Source organism: Megalopta genalis, chromosome 2 (assembly GCF_051020955.1).
Source record: "Megalopta genalis isolate 19385.01 chromosome 2, iyMegGena1_principal, whole genome shotgun sequence".
NCBI lineage: Eukaryota > Metazoa > Arthropoda > Insecta > Hymenoptera > Halictidae > Megalopta > Megalopta genalis.
The window spans coordinates 35,920,584-35,945,748 of NC_135014.1; the positions used below are offsets into that span (position 1 = coordinate 35,920,584).

At 41.2% G+C, this 25,165-nt stretch overlaps 1 protein-coding gene and 1 long non-coding RNA gene across 3 annotated transcripts; one reads left to right on the top strand and one right to left on the bottom strand.

Moving 5' to 3' along the window:
- Positions 1 to 829: 829 nt before the first annotated feature.
- LOC117225472 (uncharacterized) lies at positions 830 to 22,169 on the bottom strand. 2 transcript variants are annotated; one of them, XM_033479052.2, is made up of 4 exons: positions 21,977 to 22,169; positions 9,802 to 10,038; positions 7,433 to 7,725; positions 830 to 3,772 (listed from the first exon to the last, which is right to left on the bottom strand). In XM_033479052.2, exons 1-4 carry the CDS (start codon positions 21,980 to 21,982, stop codon positions 3,481 to 3,483), a joined length of 828 nt encoding a protein of 275 aa, XP_033334943.1. In that variant the 5' UTR covers positions 21,983 to 22,169; the 3' UTR covers positions 830 to 3,480. The 2 variants fall into 2 exon arrangements, with proteins under 2 accessions (XP_033334943.1, XP_033334944.1); XM_033479053.2 differs by having other exon boundaries at positions 9,826 to 10,038; positions 21,977 to 22,161.
- LOC117225473 (uncharacterized) lies at positions 14,974 to 15,898 on the top strand. The gene is made up of 2 exons (XR_004491519.2): positions 14,974 to 15,253; positions 15,594 to 15,898. It is a non-coding gene; the product is annotated as an uncharacterized LOC117225473 (long non-coding RNA).
- Positions 22,170 to 25,165: the final 2,996 nt, after the last annotated feature.

Below are 25,165 nucleotides of genomic sequence, written 5' to 3' on the forward strand. Positions count from 1 at the left end.
TCGTATCAGGGAAATTATTAAGGACGAAGAAGTGCTGATCAATACAACTATGAAAGATATCGTAGTGCATGTTGCGTCCAGAGACAAGGGCCATAAAAAGGTCCTACCATTGGGGAAACCCTCTCAGGCCCCAACAAGGGTCAAGGCAGACACCCCCCTCCAAGGGGTGATTCGTGCCTTGACCAATAATAAACAATCTACCTCCATCCACGGGTGCTCTTCCACGACTTTCCAGCGTTGGAAGAGCATTCTTCCACCAGCGCTCGCAGAGAGTACAACACAAAAAATAAAGTTCTCTAAGACTACTAGAGATCCTTCCACGTCATTAATTTGCCGTAGGAAGCGCGAATCGAGCGTACAATAGTTCGGTCGCGCATGTACGTTAGGCGACTAACCGAACGTACGGACAAAACAGTGCAAGGGGTTAAGTGAGTTTTATAGATCAAGCTGCTATGAGTTTGATTATTGTGTAGGTCCGAAGGATAATTGCGGGCGAGGACAGTTTGCGAAGGTGATATGAATCATAGTGGCGTAACTCACATTTTCCTGATCGCGACAAGTCACGAATATCATTGTTTACTAACATGTGTATTGTTTTTACCGATCGTGTTTATTATTAAGATAATTTAGAGTTCAGTTAATTCAGTGTTCAGTGAATTCAGAGTTCAGTTAATTCAGAGTACAGTTAATTCATAGTAACTTTATAATTTGTTTTGTTTGCCCTTTTAACATTTCGACACGTACAGATTACATTATAAGGCACAAGTACCAAAATCGTCGAAAATGGAGCACCATTATGATTCTAACCCATTCATATAGCGAGTCGATGTTTGCTATAAATGAACGTTTATTTTCTCTTAGGTAACAAGATTCATACATGAGATTTAGGACCACGCTACGTGGTCCGTTAAATTTGCAATCGAGAATCGGTTGGTCCTCCGCTGGAAGGATCGAAGTTTCGAAGGACCGTTGTTTTAATCGAAATATTTTAGTAAAACGTAGGCTGAAATATGAAACTTGCGTTCGTACGAAATCGCGCAAGGAATCTGAATGTCTGCGAATCGTGTCGAGTATACAATTTCGGTTTAAGTAGAACGAGAATCGTTATGGTCGGGCAAGCTGGATTTGCCGATCGCGGATCGAGAACTTCGTTCTGTAATTTTCAAAAACTTACAGCCGGAAGAACCGGATCGATCGGAGAAAAATCGGGATCGATTTTCCGTTAGCCGTACGATCGTCAAAAAATAGAATCGATCGAGGGAAAGAAGGGGAACGGAGAGAGATCGGCTTACTTAACGCGAGCTTCTTAATCGTGGATCTACGTGAGCGAGAACGGTGATCGAATCGCGATCTGATCTCCGGATAGAAATTTCGCAACGCTTCCTGCAAAAATATTCGCGATTCTGGGGGACCTCCCCTCGTTTTTACAAATCGTCGTGACCGTGGCTTTGATTTTCGAGGTAAAAAAGAATCCTGTCGCACTCGCTGCTTGCCGGTTCCTCCAATGTTGCACATTAAAAGAGGACCATGATCGAGAGCGTAATCGCTCGCCGCCGTGATCGAGTTTCGTTGGAATTCACTTCGGAATGTTGGTTCCTTGACAACGTCGAAGAAACGCGTTCACGCAACGTTCGTCGGGTAGAGGCTGTTCCAAAAGACGCGGGTACAATTATCACGCTGCAACCTATCTAAAGGAATCGCTGACTTCTTTTTTTAGTTTGCGATTCGTTAACAGCAGATCAAATTATTACTTTCATGTTCGCATTTCGTGGAACAAACTCTACTCGATTACAATATACATATAGCATATATATGTACGTATATATAATTCACGATTATCTTGTGCAAAGTATCAACAGTACGCTTGGGAAAAATCCTCTTGAATTTCGTTCAAAATGCTGTTTAGAAATCTCTTAAGGAAATTGATCATTTCAAACTTGTGTATCAGATAGAAACGACTCTTTTTTTTCTCATCCACGATTGATCGATGTTGAAATCCGAGCACCGTTGTCCGAAAATGTTTCTCCGTTTTCGACGCCGTTTATTCAAAGATTCAATTCGGAAAAAGAGCTGCAGTTTTCTGTTTCGTGATTGTCGATTGCCATGCACTGTCGATGTAGCTGTATCCTCGTTTAACAAGACACAGAAAGTGCATAATTCTTTTCGCAGGTAATGTCTGTATCCTCTCTGGTCGAAATCATTCGTCGACGACGAAACATTTTCGAGCCGCCGGTGTGCATCGAAACGAAGCAGATCTGACGAAAGAAAACTCTAGGAAACATTCCGCGGGCTTCGAGTCTCGTCGACGACAACTCGAAAGTTGCCCAATCATTCCGAAAATGGGAAAAATTTTCGTCGATCCGCGGCCGTTAATTGCCGAAGCGACTCGACTCCTCGGAATTAGCGGCGATATCCGTCGACGCGTCCGCGTAAAAACGGCGGCCTGGAACGTCGTACGCGATTGTCATCGCGCAGAGGATCGTGTAAAGCACTTGAAGGGTCGCGGGTTACACCTGCCGACACGTGGATTACTCAAGCAAGCGAGTCAATGCGCGAATTCTAGCCGATTACTTGAAATTGTTCGCGTGAAATCGTTAACGGCGAATTCTCTCGTCAACGCGCGCTGCCCGCCGACGCGGTTCTTCTCTCATTCTCGCAGTAAAAACGCTCGCCGACGTCGCTACGAAAGGTTCCTGATTAGTCAGCACCGTATCAAAATTTAAATCCCGCGGTTTTTATTGTTTCCGATCAAGCTCGTTCGTTACGTTCTATCTTTCGACTAATTCCGAGGTTCCGCCAAATTCACAAACGAGTCCGAACTACCCGGGACCGGTTTGTCCTCTTTCTGGCGAGTTTGAGGCTCGGTTATCATTCAAACATCTTCGAACTTTCTTCAAACTTACTCAAACGCCTTCGAAACTCGGAGCTCCCCTCGATTTTTCGACTTCCTTTCAAAATACGCTATACATTGGTTCACCGAATGACTTCTCTTCAAGCACCTTCGAACGTCTTCAAACGCCGCGAAAGAACTCGAGAAGTCGGTACAGCGACCCGAATCATCGACCGTAAGATCTCTTACTACTACAATTTCGTCTGCAGACATTCGCTCTCTCGACATCAACTCGTCAAACACCTTCAGACTGTCCGGAAACATTCGCAAACCATCTACGAACACTGGTCTGTCAGTTTCTCTTCGAGTTCCACAGGTTCTTCGCCTTCCTCGAGTGTTTCTAAACCGCTTGAGACGTTATCAAACAGCTTCCAACCTTCTCAAACCGTTCGAGACCACCTCAAACTTCTCGAAACCAGCTCGAACGCCCCGAACCAACGATTTCCCCGGCTGTCCAGCGCTACGTCGAACATCGATCATCGAAATAAACCAGAAGCTCGACCGAGTCAATCGTCGAGAGGATCGCCGGCGCCTGAGCGATCGAACTCCTGCGACGCGGCAGACTGTCGATCCGGCACCAGCAGCCAGCCTCACGTTCTCACGAACTTGTACACCACACCGAAGACCAGCACGCTGACTAGAACGAGAACCAACGCGGTCACCACTTTCGCGAAGGCGTTTAGTCCGCTTTCGGTGTGCTGCTGGGGCCTCCTGGTCGGGATGCTTTGTTTCGAGGCGAGACCGCGGGCCAGGGCCGGGAACGCCAGGCTCTGGGTGAAGGTCAGCTTGTGCAGGGACTCCGAGAGCGAGTATGGGCCCACGGAGCCGCGTGCAGCCGCCCTCAGAAGGGCGTATTCCAGGTCCAGGTCGAACATGCTGTACCTGTTGATCGAGGCCGGATTAGTACTTCGTCGATCATAGGAAAATCGCGAGACTCTCAGGATTCGTGCAGCAGAGTTGGGCATTATTCGAATTGTTTCGAAGAAATATTTATTTAAGGCAGTTATCCGAATGAAGTCTTTTTAGTCGAATAATTTATTCGAGCAACGAAATAGAGATTATGCATTATTCAATACATTTAGTCGAATAAATTATTCGCATAATTCTTTATTCGAATAAAATTTTATCCGAACGAATTTCTTATTCGAATAAAATCGTATTCGAATGAAGTCTTTTTAGTCGAATAGTTTATTCGAGCAACGAAATAGAGATTATGCATTATTCAATACATTTAGTCGAATAAATTATTCGCATAATTCTTTATTCGAATAATATTTTATTCGAATGAATTTCTTATTCGAATAAAATCGTATTCGAATGAAGTCTTTTTAGTCGAATAGTTTATTCGACCAACGAAATAGAGATTATGCATTATTCAATACATTTAGTCGAATAAATTATTCGCATAATTCTTTATTCGAATAATATTTTATTCGAATGAATTTCTTATTCGAATAAAATCGTATTCGAATGAAGTCTTTTTAGTCGAATAGTTTATTCGAGCAACGAAATAGAGATTATGCATTATTCAATACGTTTAGTCGAATAAATTATTCGCATAATTCTTTATTCGAATAAAATTTTATCCGAACGAATTTCTTATTCGAATAAAATCGTATTCGAATGAAGTCTTTTTAGTCGAATAGTTTATTCGACCAACGAAATAGAGATTATGCATTATTCAATACATTTAGTCGAATAAATTATTCGCATAATTCTTTATTCGAATAATATTTTATTCGAATGAATTTCTTATTCGAATAAAATCGTATTCGAATGAAGTCTTTTTAGTCGAATAGTTTATTCGAGCAACGAAATAGAGATTATGCATTATTCAATACGTTTAGTCGAATAAATTATTCGCATAATTCTTTATTCGAATAAAATTTTATCCGAACGAATTTCTTATTCGAATAAAATCGTATTCGAATGAAGTCTTTTTAGTCGAATAGTTTATTCGACCAACGAAATAGAGATTATGCATTATTCAATACATTTAGTCGAATAAATTATTCGCATAATTCTTTATTCGAATAAAATCTACAGCTAGAAAAACATATTTCTTCTCAGGAACGTAACAAGTAGGAGACAATGTCAACCATTTCTAGGTACACAAGATGAGGTTACACAATTTGTAAATAGATAGACATCCCACGCAGACTCAGATATTGTCTTCAGAATTTGTCTTTAGTCCGTGGCAATAAGGAACGTTTCCTGTCAGGGGCGTACACGACAGGGGCCGGTACCCAAGCTCGTCCTCAAACTTCCTGCCATTAGGCAGGCACTCGTGGCCAGTGAAAAGGCTCTCGAATGAAACTGAAACCGAGTGCTTTGCCGGATCGATTCGATGTGTAGGTGAAGGTTCCACCCTTGAAAGTTCCCGGGCAACGTTGGCAGGAGGGAAAAGGAATGAAAAGAGCGGCCGATGAAGAGGACCAGAACCGCGGAACGATTTCTAATTTCTGTCTTTGTGACAGGCTGGTGAACAATCGCCCGTGAATTATTCGGGCAGCGGGGCTGCGATTAATATCACCGCCGGGTACAATAAAAGGGAGCGGTGTATTGCTCGCCACGTGCTCGGGGTGGCTGCTCGTCGCCGTATTTGCATGGTGCCAGGGTCGCGCCTTGACACGAGCCAACATCGACGTCAGAATACATCAGCCGGTGAGCCCGAGGGATTATTTCTAGCTCCACTTTCCCTGTGACGTAATGCTTCACGGATCGGGAGTCATCAGACGCCCGCCACTTTCACTCATGCACCTCATGTACCGATGATGGAACGGCTCTTCCTTGGGATCATTGTTTCGACTTCGCCCGAAGCCTGGATGTACATCCGACGATCATTTTTATAATTACACTGCGGATCTTTGTGCAATATGAAACGTTTCTATGTTATGTGTAGCAAACCGAAGTTAAATAAAAATGTGTTAAAAGAAGAAATAAAGAAATAAATTAATTTGAAAAAGATATTAATAGGAAAAGACATAACGCAAATAAAATTAATTTCAGGAAGGATAAAACAGAAGAAATCGGAAGAAATGAATTAGAAGCAAAAAGAAGGAAATTGGAAAAAAAGAGAAGTATGAAAAATGTAACAAACCAGATAAACAAAAAACAACGCAAACAATATTTTTAGAATAAGTTATATAAAACGACTTTTACGTTATCATGAGACATACATTATTATATATTATAACACCTAGATTTTCAAGTGTATGTCAATCGTATTACAATTTTAAATAATGATATTGACAACATTCATTTGACGTTCTTCACGTGAAATACAAAATCGTGGTCGTCACACATCTGTGACGCTGCTATCGAACGTTGCCAATAATACAATAACGTGTGTCATGAATGCATGAAATCCGCAGTCTAATTATTTCCTGTACGCTCTACAGGTAACTTTAGTTTCTTGATCGGGGTTCGAGGCTTCCGCGAAATAAAAAGAGCCTTGAGGACCGTAATTAGCCGACGGATATAATTTTCGATCGTGTGATAACGGCGGACACGGCACGATCAATGCCAAGGGCGCGACCACGAACTATACCGAAGTGTAGTAGCTCAGGTATCGATCGTTTAATTAAGATGAGGATCGGGTAACTGAACGAGAACGAAGTCGTGCAAATATTGTTCCATCGTTACGGATCCTTTACATATGTATACAATATTCGAGTTCGTGTGGATAGATTAGGGGTGGATTAGAGGAGTCGCCACGTGGGGTGCGACATCGCGGGACTCGACGCATTAAGATCGCCGGTCGTATTTTCTGTTTGAAAGTATCTGCACGAGCATCGCGGAACAGAGATCGAATCGGAGAACTGATTTATTGTTTAAACCGTGTTACGATTTATCGCGGTTGTTCTTTCCTAAACAGCTGTTCGCTGTTTCATTTAATCGTCCGTACTGAGAATTTTCGGCGTCGGAGGATCATAGATCCAGGGTAGCGAAGGATGTCGTTATTTGAATGATGTACGATCGAGTGCGATCAATCGAGATAAAGTGCCGTCGAATGTATGTTGGAAAGAATGATGGATAAGCGATAGATTGGAAGTAATGAAGGAGATGAAGATTGCAAATTGTGTGAAATCATTAACGCTGGAAGTACCTGCCGTTTTGTTGCATTCTGAATTTATTAACCCGGAGGCTGGGTCATTTTTACTATATTTAAATCGTGTATTTAAATCATGTATTTAAATCGTCACCTAATTAGTAAATTTTCGGCGATTCAATTAAAGAAATGGCTGATACACTAGAAACAACAGAAGTCTACGTGAAGTGACTTATCATTTTATAAAAAATATATTTGAAAAAAATTGATGGACAAAGCTGAAAATCCTCATAAACATCGTCAATTGTATAACTGTGAAAATGATTATGAAAAGTATAATTATGAAAATCTCTTCAACGAAAATTTAAAAAAAATATGCATTCTTGTTGCTTTCCCGAATAGCAATAAAATGTCACACGAAACGCATTCAGAGCTTCGTAAGTCGAGCGTTAACAATTGTACAATTTGCGTAAAATTGAAATAACAATGACCTGCTGCTGCGTCTCCTGTCCTGCGAGTGCATCGACGTGATTGCAGAGCTGGGCATCGAGCGAAGGCTGCTGGTGGTTGAACTCGAGGGACTCGGCGGAAGCGGGGGTGGTTCCTCGTCGACGGACGTTCGGTCCGGTGTCGGCGGACTCTTAGTCCCGGAATTGTGGTGATTGTGATGCAAATGGTGCAATTGCAGTCGAGCATGGTCCGGATGCAGTAGACTGGCGCGACGGGATTGCTGGGGCGTCGCCGCGGGGCTGGTGCTTGCTACGCCACACGGTGACGGCGATGCCTGCAACAATCGTTGGAATCCTCCATCGAAACGCTGTCTCCAATCCTCCAGAAAAATAAGACATGCTCCGTTCCTCGAAACTCCACAAAATTCATGTTTTCAAGTGCCTTCGATTTTCCCAGCCTTACACTTGAATGCAGGACGTCGTGCAATTTCTTAAAGTAATGAGGATCGCTCGAACTCTTAATTGAATTACTGAAACGAATATTCTGAAATGTCTCGAATTTTATATAATTTGTATATAAAAAAAATATATCTCCCTCAACTGCGAGACTTCGTACAATTTCTTAAATGAACGAGGATCGTTCTAACTTCTCGTTGGATTGCAAAGATAAACATTTTCTGAAGCAGCCAATTCAGATTTTTATGCGGAAAAGCATCACACTTCAATCCAGGATCTTGTTCAATTTCTTAAATGAACGAGGATCCTTACAATTTCTAACGGAATTACAAGAATCAATTTTCTGAAGTAGCCATCTTATATTATTATATAAAAGAGCTTCGCCTCGTACCCTTCTTTAAACGAATAAAGATCATTCTCTCAACTGAATTACCGAAACTAATTTTCTGAAGTAGTCACTTTTAATTTTTATGTTAAGACAGTTTGCACAGAAATGTAGGGCTTTAGAACATTTTCCAAACTTGCGAAGATCGCTTTGAATTTATTGCATTTATTTACTCCATCGATTTACGTATTTGATTCCGATGAAAGAACATTAAATTTAAAAAAAAAGAATGTTAAAATTCCTGGTTAAAAATGTCTTTTCGGTATCACTATTTCTATTTTATCGATAGTAGCCTTTTTCATGCTGCATCGATTAAGAGCTGGCGTCACAAAAATACTACCCCTCAACATCAACCTTGACAACTTGAATTGCAGTAGGGAGCTAATTGAGCTCACTTTCTGTATCGAAAAAAATCGAATGATTGGTGAATAATATCAATGAATAATATCGGTGAATAATAGTCATGAATAATATTGAATAATATACGTGAATAATATACAGGAAAATAATATTGGTGAATAATATTGATGAATAATATCGGTGAATAATATTAATGAATAATATTGATACCCCTCAACATCAACCTTGACAACTTAAATTACAGTAGGAAGCTAATTGAGCTCACTTTCTGTATCGAAAAAGATCGAATGATTGGGGAATAATATCGGTGAATAATAGTCATGAATAATATTGATGAATAATATACAGGAAAATAATATTGGTGAATAATATTGATGAATAATATTAATGAATAATATTGATGAATAATATACGTGAATAATATTAATGAATAATATTGATGAATAATATACGTGAATAATACAGGGAAATAATATTGGTGAATAATATTGGTGAATAATATCGATGAATAATATTGATACCCCTCAACATCAACCTTGACAACTTAAATTGCAGTAGGAAGCTAATTGAGCTCACTTTCTGTATCGAAAAAGATCGAATGATTGGGGAATAATATCGGTGAATAATAGTCATGAATAATATTGATGAATAATATACAGGAGAATAATATTGGTGAATAATATTAATGAATAATATTGATGAATAATATACGTGAATAATACAGGGAAATAATATTGATGAATAATATTGATGAATAATATTGATGAATAATATACGTGAATAATACAGGGGAATAATATTGGTGAATAATATTGGTGAATAATATCGATGAATAATATTGTTGATTAATATTGCTGAGAATAGCATTGGTGAATAATATTGATGAATAATATTGATAAATAATATTGATGACTAATGTCAATAAATAATATTGATGTATAATATTGCTGAATAATATTAATAAATAATATTGACAAATAATATTGATGAATAAAATTGGCGAATGATACAGGTGGCAAATAATTCATGTGATTGTCGAATGAAGCGATTTAAGGAAAAATATATTTACAATGCGGCAAATTGATTAAGAATCATTGTCGAGTCTCGTGGGTTCGGAGATGTCGGAGTGCGCAAAAATCAGCAGTGCAGCCCGTTTTGCAACGGTTTATCGGTGTTGAAGCTTAACAAAGATCGTTTTGTTGGTACCTACGGAATCGGTTCCAGTGATTGGTACCTGTATGGACTCGATCCCGCTGTCGTTGACGTTCTCTTGTACATCGGGGAATACAAACGCCTGTGCCTGGCCATCGGCCTCGCCCCTCGGCGAATCGCTCGGCCATACTTGCAGAAGAGGAAGTCCGGTACGCGTCTCAGGGCAAACTTCCGCCGCTGTGACGTTGCTCTGCTCACCTGTACCGAGGCTCGGCCGGCCCAGCTTTCTCAGTGGCTGGTTCAAAACGACACACCGCATTTACATAACACATTTTCAGCACTTCTGGCTTGAAAATTAATTTCAGAGTGTCCGAGGAAAAGAGTGCGTCCGCAGTGTCTCGGTGTTCGCAAACGTCTTTCGAGTGTATTCTAACGATCAGAATGTTACTGGAGATCATGTTCGATCCGAGGAGTGTAAAAAACAACGTAAAAAATTGAAAAATTTGTTTTTCTTCTTCTTAAAGTATTCTATGCGCCAACTTGTATGTTCCCAATAGTTCACCAATATTCTCACTACATTCTATGTGAAAAATTCTCGAAATCAGAAAACGGCGAGCTGAATTGCGAGCTGAACGAGGAGTTCATTTCAGTAGGTTTGATTTGCATCAGCAATTAAAAATCAATCGACTCCGAAATTGGCGAAGAGGTTAATCTTGAAGAAGAAATTTCTTGAAGAAGAGAACTATGTTCAACGACGTAGCAAATTCTATAAAATTGCACGAGATGAACTGTCTCGTTTTAAAATTGCAAGAGATATCGCATACCCTTCGCGTTCCTTCGTTTTTCTGCGCAAGCGACACACAATTTAAGGAACTGCTTTGTTAGATCTCGCATCCGAGTCGCAGCATGTCCCGAGCGAAACGTCTGGATCCGACAGAGCCGTGTTCCTGATAATAGCGTTTCCCGTCGGCGTTGTCACTCGCAGAGCCAGTGAACGCGTCGCGTTCGCGTCACGCGAGGCCTGTCGCCGGGTCGAATTTACCCGCGGACCAGCGACGATTCGGATTTCAACTGGTTCCGAGTAATTGGAACGATTACTCGTGGTAGAAGAACGACCGGAAACGTTGCCTTTAATCGGTGCGGCACGTTTAAGCGGCTATCGAAGTCTCGAATGGAAGCGGAACGGAAGCTCGGTGTCCGCAGGCCTGGAAACTGGAATCGGCTTATCGACTCAGCGTCGCGGCAGTTTACGTGTCGTACGCTCGAACAATTGCGGACCGTTCGATGCGCGTCTTCGAGAAAACGGACCATGTTTCGATCGTTTGCTGATTCATGCTGCCGTTTGCCAACAACGGATTATTCATTGACGGCATCGATCGGTCGATCACAACATTACTCTTTCCTTCGGGAACCACTCCATTGCTCGAATCTTGATTACGATATTAGCGATTAGACTGTGGATCTTCGTGCAAGGTAGAAACTGTCCAAGTTAATCGTAAATTATATAAGTTGGATGAAAATGTCCTTCCTCTTGTGGTAATTGTAATAAGTCGCGAACGATGTGGTCGATACGGCGACACTAAATTATTATCTTTTAAGATAATAATGTAAAATATGTACATGGATAAAAACGCAAAATCTTTTATATATTAATTCCTATAAAATGTTCACAGCGTTACGATGATTCTTATTTCAATACAACTTTGCAAAGCGGAATCACAATTTCGGCAAAAGTTTAATTTACGGACGAAACGTGGCTGAAATCGAACGAACGAGAAATTGACAACGAACGTAATCTCGTTCGTGGTCAATCGGAAAGCGTGCAATAGCGAATAAATAGTATCTCGCCGGCGAGAGTGATTTAATGGTTTCATTTATATATATATATATATATATATCGCGGCGGGACACAAAGCAAAAGTAAATCGGTACACGACGAACGCGGAATAATTGATCGCGCTGAAACCGAACCGTGTATTTTACCGGCTCGTCTATTATGCACAGATGTATGGAACCCTGTTCTCATAGAAAATGTACGAGCAGAAAAAAAAGTCACGAGAAGAATATAAATAGCCATCGGAGATTGCGGCAACGATTGGATCGCGGTTCACCGATTCTGCGGGAGCATGCCTCGTCAAAAATTGATCGGGTCTCCGAAGAAAATTTCATGAAACGACATAGGAACAACAGTTTTATCGCCGCCGCGGATCTCGATCGACGGTCTTTCTAAGAACCAGACGACTCTGTATATTTTCCAGATAGGCGGCCGCTCGATCTGGAGTCGCGATCCCTCCGCGATATCTCCGGCCTTGATCGAATAATGAATTATTCGATTAGCAACGATTCCTTTGACGCGCCCTGCGCGACGCACCGGGAAAAGATCATTGTATAATGCATCGGAACATTATCTCGATATAATGCAAGGACTCCGCTCGTTTCAGGGTTTTAATTCGAACGCGCTTTAATAATTCCAGTCTGCGATCTACTTTTAGTCGCCGATGAATATTTGAAACGCTCGTTCGAGGTGCGCGTTCGTGATCATTATTTGTTCCTGCGACAATGTGACAACATTTTATTTTATCCTTGGCCACGGTAAAATCATTCCGATTTTTATCAGACGGTTCGAGAGAATGGACATGTGCACGGGGATCTGGAGAGTTATTATTAGACTGCGGACTTTATGCATTTGTGACAAAAATGGCTAGCTAAAATTTGAAACAATGGACATATTTAAAAAATTTAGGGTCAGCTATGTATTATTCACGCTCACTGATATTATTGAAGTAAGAAAGAAATTTTTGTTTGACTTATCCTTGTCGCAATCGATGAATTTTTATTTTACATAAAAATCAGCAGTCTAATCATTATCATAACGATTCGGAAGAATTAAAGCTGGCACAATCGTGCGAAAAGTTACTATTATAACTAGACTGCGGATTTTATGCGTCCATGATGAAAATGTATAGATCGAACAGAAAACAGCAAAAAGGTTTAAGGAATTTGAAAATATCATTGCACTATTTTTAACTCAATAAGAGATAATTAAAGAAAGGATGGTATGTCTATATAGTTCCTGCATCTTGCGATTAATTTATTATGTTGCATGAAGATTCGCAGTCGAATTATAGCAATACGGAAGAATTAGAACTAGAATGACAATCATCCGAAGAATCAGAAAAATCGGAAACTGTGCGAAAATCTGAAAAAATATTATTGCTGTTCGCAGCGTAGGGCGGGTTCGCAATAAATAATTATCTAAGCTCGTGCGCGATAGCTTCATCTACTCGTTGCACAACGAAGAGGAGGTCTACGATAAGGTCGTGGCGAACTATTTATCAGAGATTTGTCAGGTGATTCCGCTCGATGCGACGCAGCGGCGTCCTTAATGGAAGAACAGGTTCAAAAGAGGCACGCGGCACGTGCTGCAAAAGCCAGAGAGAGCCCGTACACGTCAAGAATGAGTGAACCTTGCACTTTTATTATCGCGCCGTGATAAATATTGTCGGTGAACTGTTGCACATCCCCTCGTGCGTCTGTCCGACGTCATTGCGTTACAAAGAACCGCCGAGAATCGTTACCGCCCGATGACCTTCATCGCCTCCGCGTAAACAGACCTTAATGAGCATCCGATCTCTCGAAATAATCCAGGAAGAACCGATACCAAGAACCTGCTCTGGTCTATCAAACTCCCCAAACGCGGTGCGTACCGAGAGGGTGTAGTTGACAAATCAGCGAGAAAACGAACGCTGCTTTCGGCTTCGTCCGAGTTTGTTCGCTGACAATCAACGACCGTTCACGAGATTTCTCGTGTGTCAATGCTGAAACGAACAATTCCGAACAACCGGAAGATGAATATGTTTCGATAAGAAGGACAGAACCATAAATCTAGAAGCTTTTGAAGGCAATTCTGGAGTAAAAATTTTACCAGAAGATGTTTAAAGCGTGCCAAAATGTGCATGCCGCGGTCTTTTAGAGCAAGCCTACGGGAAATACAGTAATTTCTCCCTAATTCGCGCTGAGATTGCGCACAAAAATGGATTTTATAGTTACCGATTGTCAACAACTATAAAAACGAAACGCAAGGCTCGAATAATCGCATCTCCTCTTCCCAAATTATCTATTTTTGTGCGCACTCTCAGCGCGAATCAGGGAGAAATTACTGTCATATGCGGTCATTTAAGTGTTAACGCTAATGTTTGTTCATTGTGTTAATTACTTTATATTGTATTTCTGAATACGCGAGTACACGCTGTGCTGTGATTGTTCGGCTCGAATAAACATTTTATTAAAAGAGTAAAACTGAAACAAAAATCCATAGTCCACTGCACCAACGAACAGAGCAATCGTCGGGACCGAGACGAAATTGGTCGCAGGATAGTAGTCGACTAACCGAAACATGGAGGAAGATTGATATTTATCGTTTCCCGATAGTCACAACGGTTACTTAACTTTCATTGTTGTTCCTCGGAAGGCACATTGTGCATAATAAGAGAGGATGACTCACGGTCGGCAAAACTTCCCCGCTCCCTCTCCCCAACGAGCATAAAGCAGCAACGCGGCAATCGCTCGACCACATGATTCGCAATCAGGGTTAAAGGAGCGGCGGCATTTCTTTTATGAATGTTGCGGGCACGCGTAAAGTTTTGCCATCCACGAGCAGGAGAAAACGAGAGGAACTAGAATGTCTAGGTCGTTTCGCGGGGGTGAATCGATACCGAACAAGTCGGAAGTATCGCGATGGTACAATTTTTTGGGGTGTTCCGTGGCCATTGTTTCGGCCGACGTCTATCATTCCGGAAAATTCTTTTGTTCTGTCCATCGAGATTATTAAAAATACAGTTGATAAAATTCATCACGGATTGGTGACTGCGTTTTCAACGAATTAGAGCCGATTTCTCGTTACTAGAAACTCGAGAAGATTTTACTAAATTTTATATTGTTAGGAATATATTCTTGTTTCCATGCTTTTTGTCCAACTAAATTATTAAAGTACGAGTCATGAAATTCGTTCTAATCATACGGAGTATATTTTTTGTTACTCGGAACTCGCAAAGATTCTACAAAACATTATATTCTTAAAAATATCCTTGTTTTCATGCTTCGCATCGTTTATTTATGTTCCTGGCGTCATAGTGACGGTTCTCTCGAGATCGCAAGAGCTCAGAGGGTTGAGAATTAGCGCAAAGAATAAATGAGTCTTCTGATATTTTTTTCAGCCGACATTCGAGACGTTCCTGTCGAAATGCCAGGGCGCCGAGGTGACCGAAGAAAGGAGAACACGATTTCTTCGGAATAAACCGGTCGCGCGACCCTTGTGCGGCTCTTTCCTGGGCGTGGAAACTGCGGTGAACAAAGCGACACAGCGAAACAAGAATTTTGGCCCAGGTCCAAACTTCTCTGTGAAAAACATCGCCGGACAAAGACGCCGGCCGTTAACACACAAGCGAGAATTTGCATAATCCTGTCAGCTCGAGTTCCTCGGACCTCGCGTTTCGGCACGGAAGTCATAAGTAACACTGTCGTTCGAGCAATTATAAACTTTCGTGGCCTCTGCCTGAGTCAACAGCAACTTAAATTCAGTTTGGAAGTTCGCTTCTGTCGTTTACGCACACTAGGGACATTCGCTGCAAGTCGATTTACGGGGTGAAAATTTACTTTGAGTCATTTTATGCCGCGGAAATTCACTTCGAGTATACTGCGAATTCACTTCGAGTATACAGAGAATTTACTTTGAGTCTTGACTTCGTGCAGCGGAAATTTACTTTGTATAATTTCGCAGACTCTGCGCGTTTATTTCGCGTTGTTTCGCACACCACGAAAATTTACATTGTATTATTGTTTTCGTTCCAGGAACGCATCTCGAATAATTTTGCACGCCGTTTTAATCAACATTCAATTATAAAGCGTGCACTCTCTGCAAATTGTCTTGGGATCTTAATGTGTCCAGGGAATTTATTTCGGATCACCGTGGACTCTTGCAAGATTTATAAATAAATTTTGCACGTTCAATTTGCACAAGTTAAAAATGTACGAAGTACTCCAGGCGAAGTTGACGCACTTTATAATACACTTTGCAAATTTATAAATAAAGTTGACCTCTGTAGTTTATGCATGTTATGGCATACTTTTATTATTAAATTTGATTGATAACATGAGGCTAGCCAGACGATATCGTTATAAATCACTGTCAACGACGCGCGCACATTGTGAGATTGTCGGCAACGTGCATTTATTCGGCAACGATCTGTGCATCGATTTCGCGACTCCCTCGACAATGATTCCCGGCGAGAACTGCCTGCAACAATCATTCTTCCGTTATCGATGTGATAGTTAGCCATACACGGCCGAGCATACGGAACAAACGTGGCGGACAAACTCATCGTTTGCAAACAATTCGAGTGAGATAACTGACGGCTCGTGAGCCGCGACACGTCGCTCGTGTAAATTTAGCCTAAAAACACCGGGGTTCGTCGAGCGGAGCATAATTACATTTTTCCATTATATCCTGCAACCTTCTATTTTCCAACCCTCTAGCTTTTTCCAAATAAAATAGCAACTAGGTATTACTCGCGCATCTCGATCGGAAATAAATCATTCGAACCGACGCCTTGACCTACGAAATGATTACTATTAATTTTATATTCAAATTCGTTGTGTTAATCATGACGCAACAGTTAGAAATTATATTTAATTTTGTATATTTAAACTTATTTATCAGTAAAACTGGTTTGATTTGCATCAGCAATTAAAAATTCTGAAAATTTAAAATTAATTATCAGTAAAGTGCGATTAGATTTGATTAGCAGCAGCGATTAAGAATTCATCGACTTTCAAATTGGCATGGTTTTTGAACCTGAATGATCGTGGATACTCATTAAAAATAACCGATGTTCCTGATGAATTTTAAACGGAACAATCTTGTCGGTGAGTTTATTAGAGCATGACCCCGTGGAAATGGCAGAACGACGCGTCACCGGATTATAATCCATCGGCAACGAATTAATCGGGCAGCCGGCGACATTTCTACGAAATTAAAACGGCCCTGATTAATTAATCCCGGCCAGTTCGCCTCCGGGAAATATCAGAATGGCTGTCGAGCATAGAACGAGGGTAAATTTTATCTTCGGCGCCTCGTTATCGCAGAGACTCGATAAATTATAAATTTACCGGGAAACTTCGACGTACAAAGAGTGAAAAGTTCTCAACGATCTTCATTTTTCATCGCTCGTTTCTCGAGCCGGTGAACTTTGTTAACAGAAATTGAAGTCTAAGTGTATCGACAGTTCGTTAGACGCCCGCTGCAGTCAGCGACTGCAGTTTGTGTGCTCTGCATAGTGCGCTGCTCCCGGTAGATTCATTTCTTTATAATGAATCAGTAATGCACACCGACTAAAAGTTGTCGATGACGTTTAATATTGCTTCGGTGTTATAAAAACGCCTTCGTGCACGACGCACTTCCGCAATGCACACTGCTGTTTCATTATTGGTAAATGCAATTGATACTTTGTCTTCGGATTTTATACATTTATGGCGAAAATGGATAGGTGAAACATAAAATAGTTGGAAGATTGAAAGAAACTAAGAATGATTGTTTAGCAAAGTATGTCGTACTTGGCTCCTACGTCCTGCAATTGATGCAGACAACTTTTATTTTGCCGAAATATCCGTCTAGTTATTACTTGAAAATTGAATTCAATATCAGACAGTAAGTACACGATAAAATTGTAAGACGATCCTTAATATTTTCACAAGCTCGCAAGCTCTGCAATTCCGACATGCACAAATACCACCCCCGAAAATTCCCATAGAAGATTAAAACATCTGACCAATAAATATTTGAAATCTACCCCATGAAAACATCTTCTCAGCTTACGTTCGCGATTCATAGATCGGCCTGAAATAAATTCTCGCCCGCTCTGCCGTTGCAAAGAGGCCGAAAGCAGCCGCAAAAATTCACAGAAGGCAGTACCCATTAAGCCCGAGTTATCCTCGGCGTTCCCGGGTCTCCGCAGTTGGGCCAGCGACGGCTCGCATAATCCATTAAAAATTTCATGAGGTCGGTAGAAAACGCAAAGGGATGGTTACGATGGGAATCGGTGGCGCGTGGGCGGAAAACGGACGAGCCCATAAACGGGCCGGCGCGGCTTAATGATTTGCAAAACGTGTCGGAACTCGGAACCGAGAGACAGAGAGAACGATGTGTTCGTGACCGTGACTGAAAGATTCTTGGCAGTGACGGCCTTGACACGGCACGGTCGATGAAGGGAAAGAAAAAGGGGGTTGGTTTTCCTTCGCGCTGCGACGCCTTGCGATGCGTGTAAACAGAAGAAGCCGAGAGCCGCATGTGACGTTCGATTAATTTTTAACTGTCAATTAACGGATACATCCACCGCAATCCTTGGCCTCTTCAACTAGATCCTTCTCTTAAGACTTTAACCATCCCCTAATGGGAAATCGGACGCTTCTCTGCGGTTAGGCGATTTAAATTCTTACTTCGATTGATCGGATTTAATGCTCGCGATTAACAGCTGATTTACGGAGCACTAAAAGCAACTGCTTTCTGTTAGTTTATGAAAATAACTATAAAAAACTATATCGATGTGACTTAATTTCTTTAACACTATAATATTAAGCATTTACAAGTGGGTTGCGATGAGCAGAATAAAAATTAGGGGTGAGTTTATTAGAGCTTCGAGTAATTTTTATTGCAACAAGTTTATTGCAACAAGTGCAAAATGAAAATTGTGATGTAATCGTGCGAACAAAGTAATAGTAATAAATTATTTTGGTCCCATCATTGTGTCCATCACTGCACGAAGGAAATTAATCGTCGAATAATTGGCGGCTGATTTCATTATTTCCAAGAAAATTCATATGAAATTCCACTTTCGGCACCGGAAAAGGAAATTGACTACATTTTTCAGGAGGACACTTGAGGGTGGGTCAAGGGTGTCGACACTCGCGAAGCACGGAAAGTCGATCAAGGGACTGGTGAAAAAATTTCGGGACTGTCCGAGCTCGGATTAATTGAAACCGGAGGCTGGAGAGAATTAGTCGGGGATGGCGAGTTCAAAGCGGCTCGAGTTGCAAAGTTTCTGCACACAGGATCGCCTGGCTCTCGCGATCCTCGCGAACGAAGAGAGGTTTCTGCTCTGCCTTTACGCGACGTGTGCTGAAGGGTGAGTTGTCAACCCCCTTTGACAGTCTCGCGAATGTTTAAACATTCTATGTTAACGACTGCCCTCGTGGCGTCTCGATGAAATTTGAAACTTTCCAGCGTTTTTAACGAATCGTCAAATTTTAGTCGTCGCCATTTTGTTCAAGTGAACAAATTTTTCAAAATTATTCTACTCTCACCCCGAAATGCTGTCGGACTTATGACGACATCAACCCAATAACAATAAACTATAAATATTTAATCAACATTACCAATCAATAATTCATTCGCATTTAATTATCTTCTACCTCTCGCGCTCCACTAATTGATATTTAAACCAGGCTCGCAATGGAGAATGAAACAATCTCGCAATTAATTTTCTAGCAGAGGCAATACAGTTTCCTGATAAAATTTATTTTTGAATTGTTGGACGTTCGAAATTTTACTAACTTCATCTTTGGTACAATTATTTACTTCTACATTATAATTTATTTCGAAATAATTGTACCAAAGATAAAGTCAGAAAAATTTCGAAGATCTAACAATTGAAAAATAAAATTCAGATTTAGATGGAGAAGAATGTCTATTGATAAAAATTTCAAATAATGCAGATCTTTGTGCTTAGGTGTCATTTCCACAGATTATTTGATACAAGTTGGAAGAAACTGCTGCTGATTGCGAATTAAATAATATTCAATTAATTTACATTAAGATGTACGGAACTCTTCGGAGGATCTGGAATAAAAATTTATCTCTCGCGCTTCACAAAATTCGAGAAGAAGCCGCATCGACGAACTCGAGGGTCGCGTTAAAGAATGAAATTAGCTCGACGGCTGATAACGCTTCAAGTGTCACGCCGCCAGATCCAGCGTGGAAATTAATTAAAATTATCAGCGGTTCTGCCGGTTTCGTGCCACAGAATTTCAAAAGGAACATGGCCGACGTTCGTTATAGATCGTCCAAAGCGAAAAAAAAGTAAAAGTCTCACTGGATAGGAACCACCCTGCTTTCAATCCGGCACGAGAAACGCGAGAACCCACCACGGTTCGCTGGAAACCGAGGAAACGATCGAAGATAGCTCTCATCGAGGGTGTTCCCTCCCTTGGCGACTGCTTTTCAGTGATCCGGCTCCACTCGAATAACCCCGGAATAAATAAGGGGGCGGAATATCTCTGAAATCCATCCTCTGGTCCATACGATCGCGGCGGAATCGGGAATCTAACCGGGCACTGGTTGATGAGGGTTGAGCGACGAAAAGAAAATGATAAATTGTTTCGCAAGACGCGACCGCTGTCGGAAGACCGCGTTCATCCGGTTCCCGAAGTCAGACTATAGGAGAGGAGGAGCTATAGTAATGTCAAGGAGACGGTCTCGGAAAAAAAAGGACAACGCGACGTGTCTTTTTTTAGACCCGAGCGTGGTATTAAAAGTACTCGTGACATATTACTTTTTAATTGAAACATGACGCGCGGTACGAATGAAGATTAAATACCAAACGATGTAGTATTTTCCCTTAAAAATAATATTCTATAGTGCTGCACACACTGTAGTTATTGACTCGATCAAGCTAGATTAAAAAAACTATATTGTTTACTTCTACGAGAAATCTGACAGATATTAATAAAAAATAGTTGCTGGGACATTCGATAGATTTAGATTAAATAAATACTGAGTTATGATATTAGTCGAGTTTGAGCGATAGTCAACAGGTCCTTCAGCTTTTACTTCGCTTTGCGACAAGTCCATTGTTTAACGGAATATTCGTGATTTTAATACAGAAAATCATACGCTGAATTTTCTGCAATCATTTTCAGTGAAAATATCCGTGGTTTTTATATTTGACATTTGTCCACGATGAGGGAAAGACAAAACTAGACGATATCAAAGGGTTTCCCAATTTTCATCGTACACGAAATCAGCCAGCAATTTACCAGAGCCTGTCATGCGACCGACAACAATGATCCTACGTCGCGAGCCTCAAAGGCAGCTCTAGAAGCAACTGAATCTAATTTCTGCGCTCCAACAACGAGGCCTCCGGAATCATATCCTAAAAATGGCTTCGGTCCACTTCAAAGGCGAATTAACAATGCATTCAAAGCGAGGGAGAAGAGGAAGACGCCTCCGAAGAACCTTCAGTTGAAGCAAATTAAAAGTACGAGTGGACTGTGGACACTCGTGCAAATAAAGCGACCGAGATCAAACAAGGACGCGCGCCTTATTAAGAATTCTATCTGATCTTCCATCCGAGCCGGACTTTGTCAAGCTTTGTCAAACCTGTCCTTAAAACTCCATTTGAAAGGTCGCAACCTTGAAAACCAACCTGGTCGTCGAAAACGAACAAGATTCGATGTACAGGAAGCGACAATCTGCACCTTCTAATGAGGCCATATAGAGACACAAATCGAGTGTAAACATTCAAGTGAAAATGCAACTGAGACTCGTTCACGCGATTGAAGATTCTTAGACGCAAGATCATTCACACTTCGTCAAACCAACTTTATAAGAATCCATCGGGAGACCACGTTTTCGAGATTCGTGTACTTTATTGGAAGTCTATTAATCGGATAGTCTAAACTTTGTTCAACAAACTTTGCGCAAATCCAACACAACGTCAATCCACGAAAAGGAAGCTAAATCTACGACTAGTCGACTCTATTGAAAATCTTTGCACGCTGAAACTTCGCCAAGCCCCATCAAACCTACACTCCGTAAATCCTTAAGAACACCGTGTCCTCGAAATCAAAGATCAGCGAAGACCGCTGGCCAAACAACAAGCTCGTCGAAATCTCTGCATTCCTGCACAAACCTCCCAAAAACAACAACCCCGATAGCTCGCAACCCCCATCCGACGCAGCCCCGAAAACAAATAGTTCCACTGGAGCCCTATAAAAATTGCTCAGCCGGATCCCACAAGTCACACACGAGACGTCGAAGAACAACACTGGTAGCACCGAAGGGGGTGGCCGGAGAGAGGCGACGGTGAAAAATGCTGGTCGGGGTATGGCAGGTGGAAAACCGTGGAAACCGCCCCGCTGGTCCACGGTAAGGAGGATCGGACGCGGATCGAGGGACCCACCTGCATGCTTCCGGGGCCGAGCTCATGGCCAAGGGTTCTCCGGCACGATCTCCGTCGACTCGCGCCAGGTGTCGGCCAGGTGTCGGCCGGGTGTCGCCAGGTGTGGATCCTCGGGTCTCCTTCGTCGGGCTGCTAGGTGGTTCGGACTGCGACTGGTTCCGCTCGTGCCAGGAGAGACAGAAGCGGCGTGCCACAGGGGCGGGTGGCGAGGTCCGGTAGCTGGCCGAGAGTGGGGATGCCAGACTCACTCCCGTTCCGCGGGTCGAACGGGGTGAAAGGGGGTGAAAAGGGGCCGAAGAGGCTGGAAGGGGTGGCACGCGGATTCTGACGAGAGTTTGATTTACCCCGCGAACGAACTTATCCCTCGGCAATGCTGCTAATCGTTACCCCGGGGTGACTCGATCCTTATTTGGACGCGGATCGTTGCTGCTGGATCGCCCTAGGGGCCAAGGGTTGTTGATCGAGCCTGAGCTCCACGGGCGAACGTAATTGCGGACGGATTTGTCGAGGGTGCGTGAAACAGTCAATTTGGGGGTGAGTGTTTCGATTCGTGCTCGCTTAAAACAAATTTACTGGAGAGAATTGTTTTCGTTCCGGGGACGCGATATGCAAAACGATGTATTTTTATTCTTATAAGTTGGCGCGTGCCGTTTGGCAATTTATACAAGAAAATGTAAATTAATTGTAAGGTTTTCTTATAAATTTATTATAGATTTAATTTAAATTTTAATAGAATCCTGTGTATAGTCTGCTTCGTGCAATCAAATATTTTTTAAAAGTAATTAAATATTTTTTTATATCAATATATCAATATATACATATATAACCTGGCGCGTGCCGTTTGGCAATTTATACAAGAAAATGTAAATTAATTAAAAGGTTTTCTTATATATTTATTATACATTTAATTTAAATTTTAATCGAATCCTGTATAGTCTGCTTCGTACAATCAAATATTTTTTTATATCAATATTTGTTGAAGTTATTTTTTAAAATAAAATATATTGCCGAACAGAGTTTTAGGACGACGATTTACCGATTGATCGACTAGGTGATCGTGATAGAAATATTATAAAGAAAAATATTTCAATCTTGATACTTGATCGAAATGGTTTTATTTTGTTCTCCGTGTCCACTCGTTTGTGAAATTAACGAAGAATATTCGCTCTCAAATTCGAGGACATTATGAACCCTCGAATGCGGAAGCCACCCGATTATCTTTTTCTGTGCAGTTACCATCTGCCTCCGCACAAATAATTGACGAGTATCCATATTTCCGAGTAATTTATAATTCATGAAATTGATTGCCGGGTCACGGAAACTTTCGTCCTATCGATGCATTCGTGTACAAATATGCTTTTCATAGAATTTCGCGTTTAATTAGATGCAGTTCTTCATGTTTGAACAGTGCTTAATCGAGCGGTGGTTTATATCTCCCAAATTAGCCGGTTAATTGAATAAGAAGCGGGAGCTATTTAAAGCGGCTGGTCTCTGAACTTTATGGCTTTAATTATAGCGCAACAAGTTCGAGATTACTTTTTCAGAGGGTAGGGAAATGGAATTCCATCGGATATCGGAGGCTTAATACACCTTCCACTGGATAATTACATTCCAATTTGGAGCATAGTTCGCCTTGATTAGCAAAATGCCTTACTATTTGAGCTGATTGGATTAATTTTAACCAGCCATCGCAATCAGAACCTAATTCAAAACTAACGTAAATCAATCTTTATCTTTGTCATTAGTTATCCACCCACATATTTTCTACTTACGTCGAGGATTAAAGTTCGAACTTCCGAAATAGGATTTCTTGGAAAATGATAGTGTCACGCGATGCTGTATAGGGTGACCTATATAGCTGAACAGTCGGTTGATTAAGGACAATGGAAACAACGGAGATCAGACGCTCGGTGGTTTCCTCATAAAAGCCGGTATCCGGCAGGAATTAATCCGGAAACAGATTGCGGAAAAACGTCCGCATTACCAGCTGATTGAAAACGTAAAGGAGCGAGGAGCAAAGTAGAAGGAGGGATTCCAAAGTGGTAAGACGAGGTTCTCGCGATAACGAACACCGCGGGAAATCCGGGGAAAGCCCGGGGGAAACTCGAGAGAAAAATCTCACCGGTTAAGAGGCTTAGACGAGCTGGATCTGCAGGATACACAGGCCAGGAGAGCGTTACTGCAATTACATATTGCTAGCGGCGAACTTCCGACTCTTCTCATTCGTACAAAACAGATAACAGACGTTAAAAACATCTTGAACATTTTTCGAAGCTTTAAACGTTAAACAAAAGTATTGATACGTATCTGAGAAAGCTTCGTCATTTTGCGACTAGAATTCTTCAGAGATCGAGGAATTAATTATCACGTCCTTGGCCTTAATCGTTGCTTCCACTTTCGGGGGATGTGCAACAATCGAAACTTTCGGGTAGCAGCGGCGTTTTGCAAAAATGGAGAAGAAAGAAGCTGTGTCACCGCACAGAATATTTTTGAAGAGAAACGTAGGATTCGTATGATTATTTATCGGACAGATCGTTGAATTTTAATCGTAACAATACGTTTGAAAAATTTGTCGATCAAATTTCTCGTGACAAAGTGCATAAGGGATGAGGGTAGATTGAAACTGTCCAGTGCAGAAAGGGTGACATCGGGGTTATAAAATTTCTCGAATAAAACCACTACGGAAGAACGACAATTAATATCTCTGATAAGTATTCAAGAGGTTCAAGTGCTGAAAGAGCTTGCAGTTCAATAAAAAATATTGTAGGAAAGCGTAGGGTGCAGATGAAATGTGTTATAAGGGTGGAGAAAGAGATAGGATAATGAAATTGTTCAATTATAATCACGAAGCAAATTGAATAATTAAAATCTTGAAATAAATATCCAAGGATTTAAGACTAGATAGAAAGAATAAGGGTCTAGACAATGGATAAGAAATGATCGAAGGAAAATCAGAACAAAGTGAAGTAGATACTGGAGCAGTCTGAAAGAATTCTAAGAGCACGAAGAAATAAAATTAGGCTGATCAAATAATTCGAATGTAATCAGTGCTCAGCGGATTTTATGCATTTATAACAAAAATGAATAGATTGCAAGGTCATTAGAAGAATTTATGGATATTGTTACATTATTTTCAACTTATTATAATCACTAAAATAAAAAAGACATTTTCGACTGATCTATGTTTCT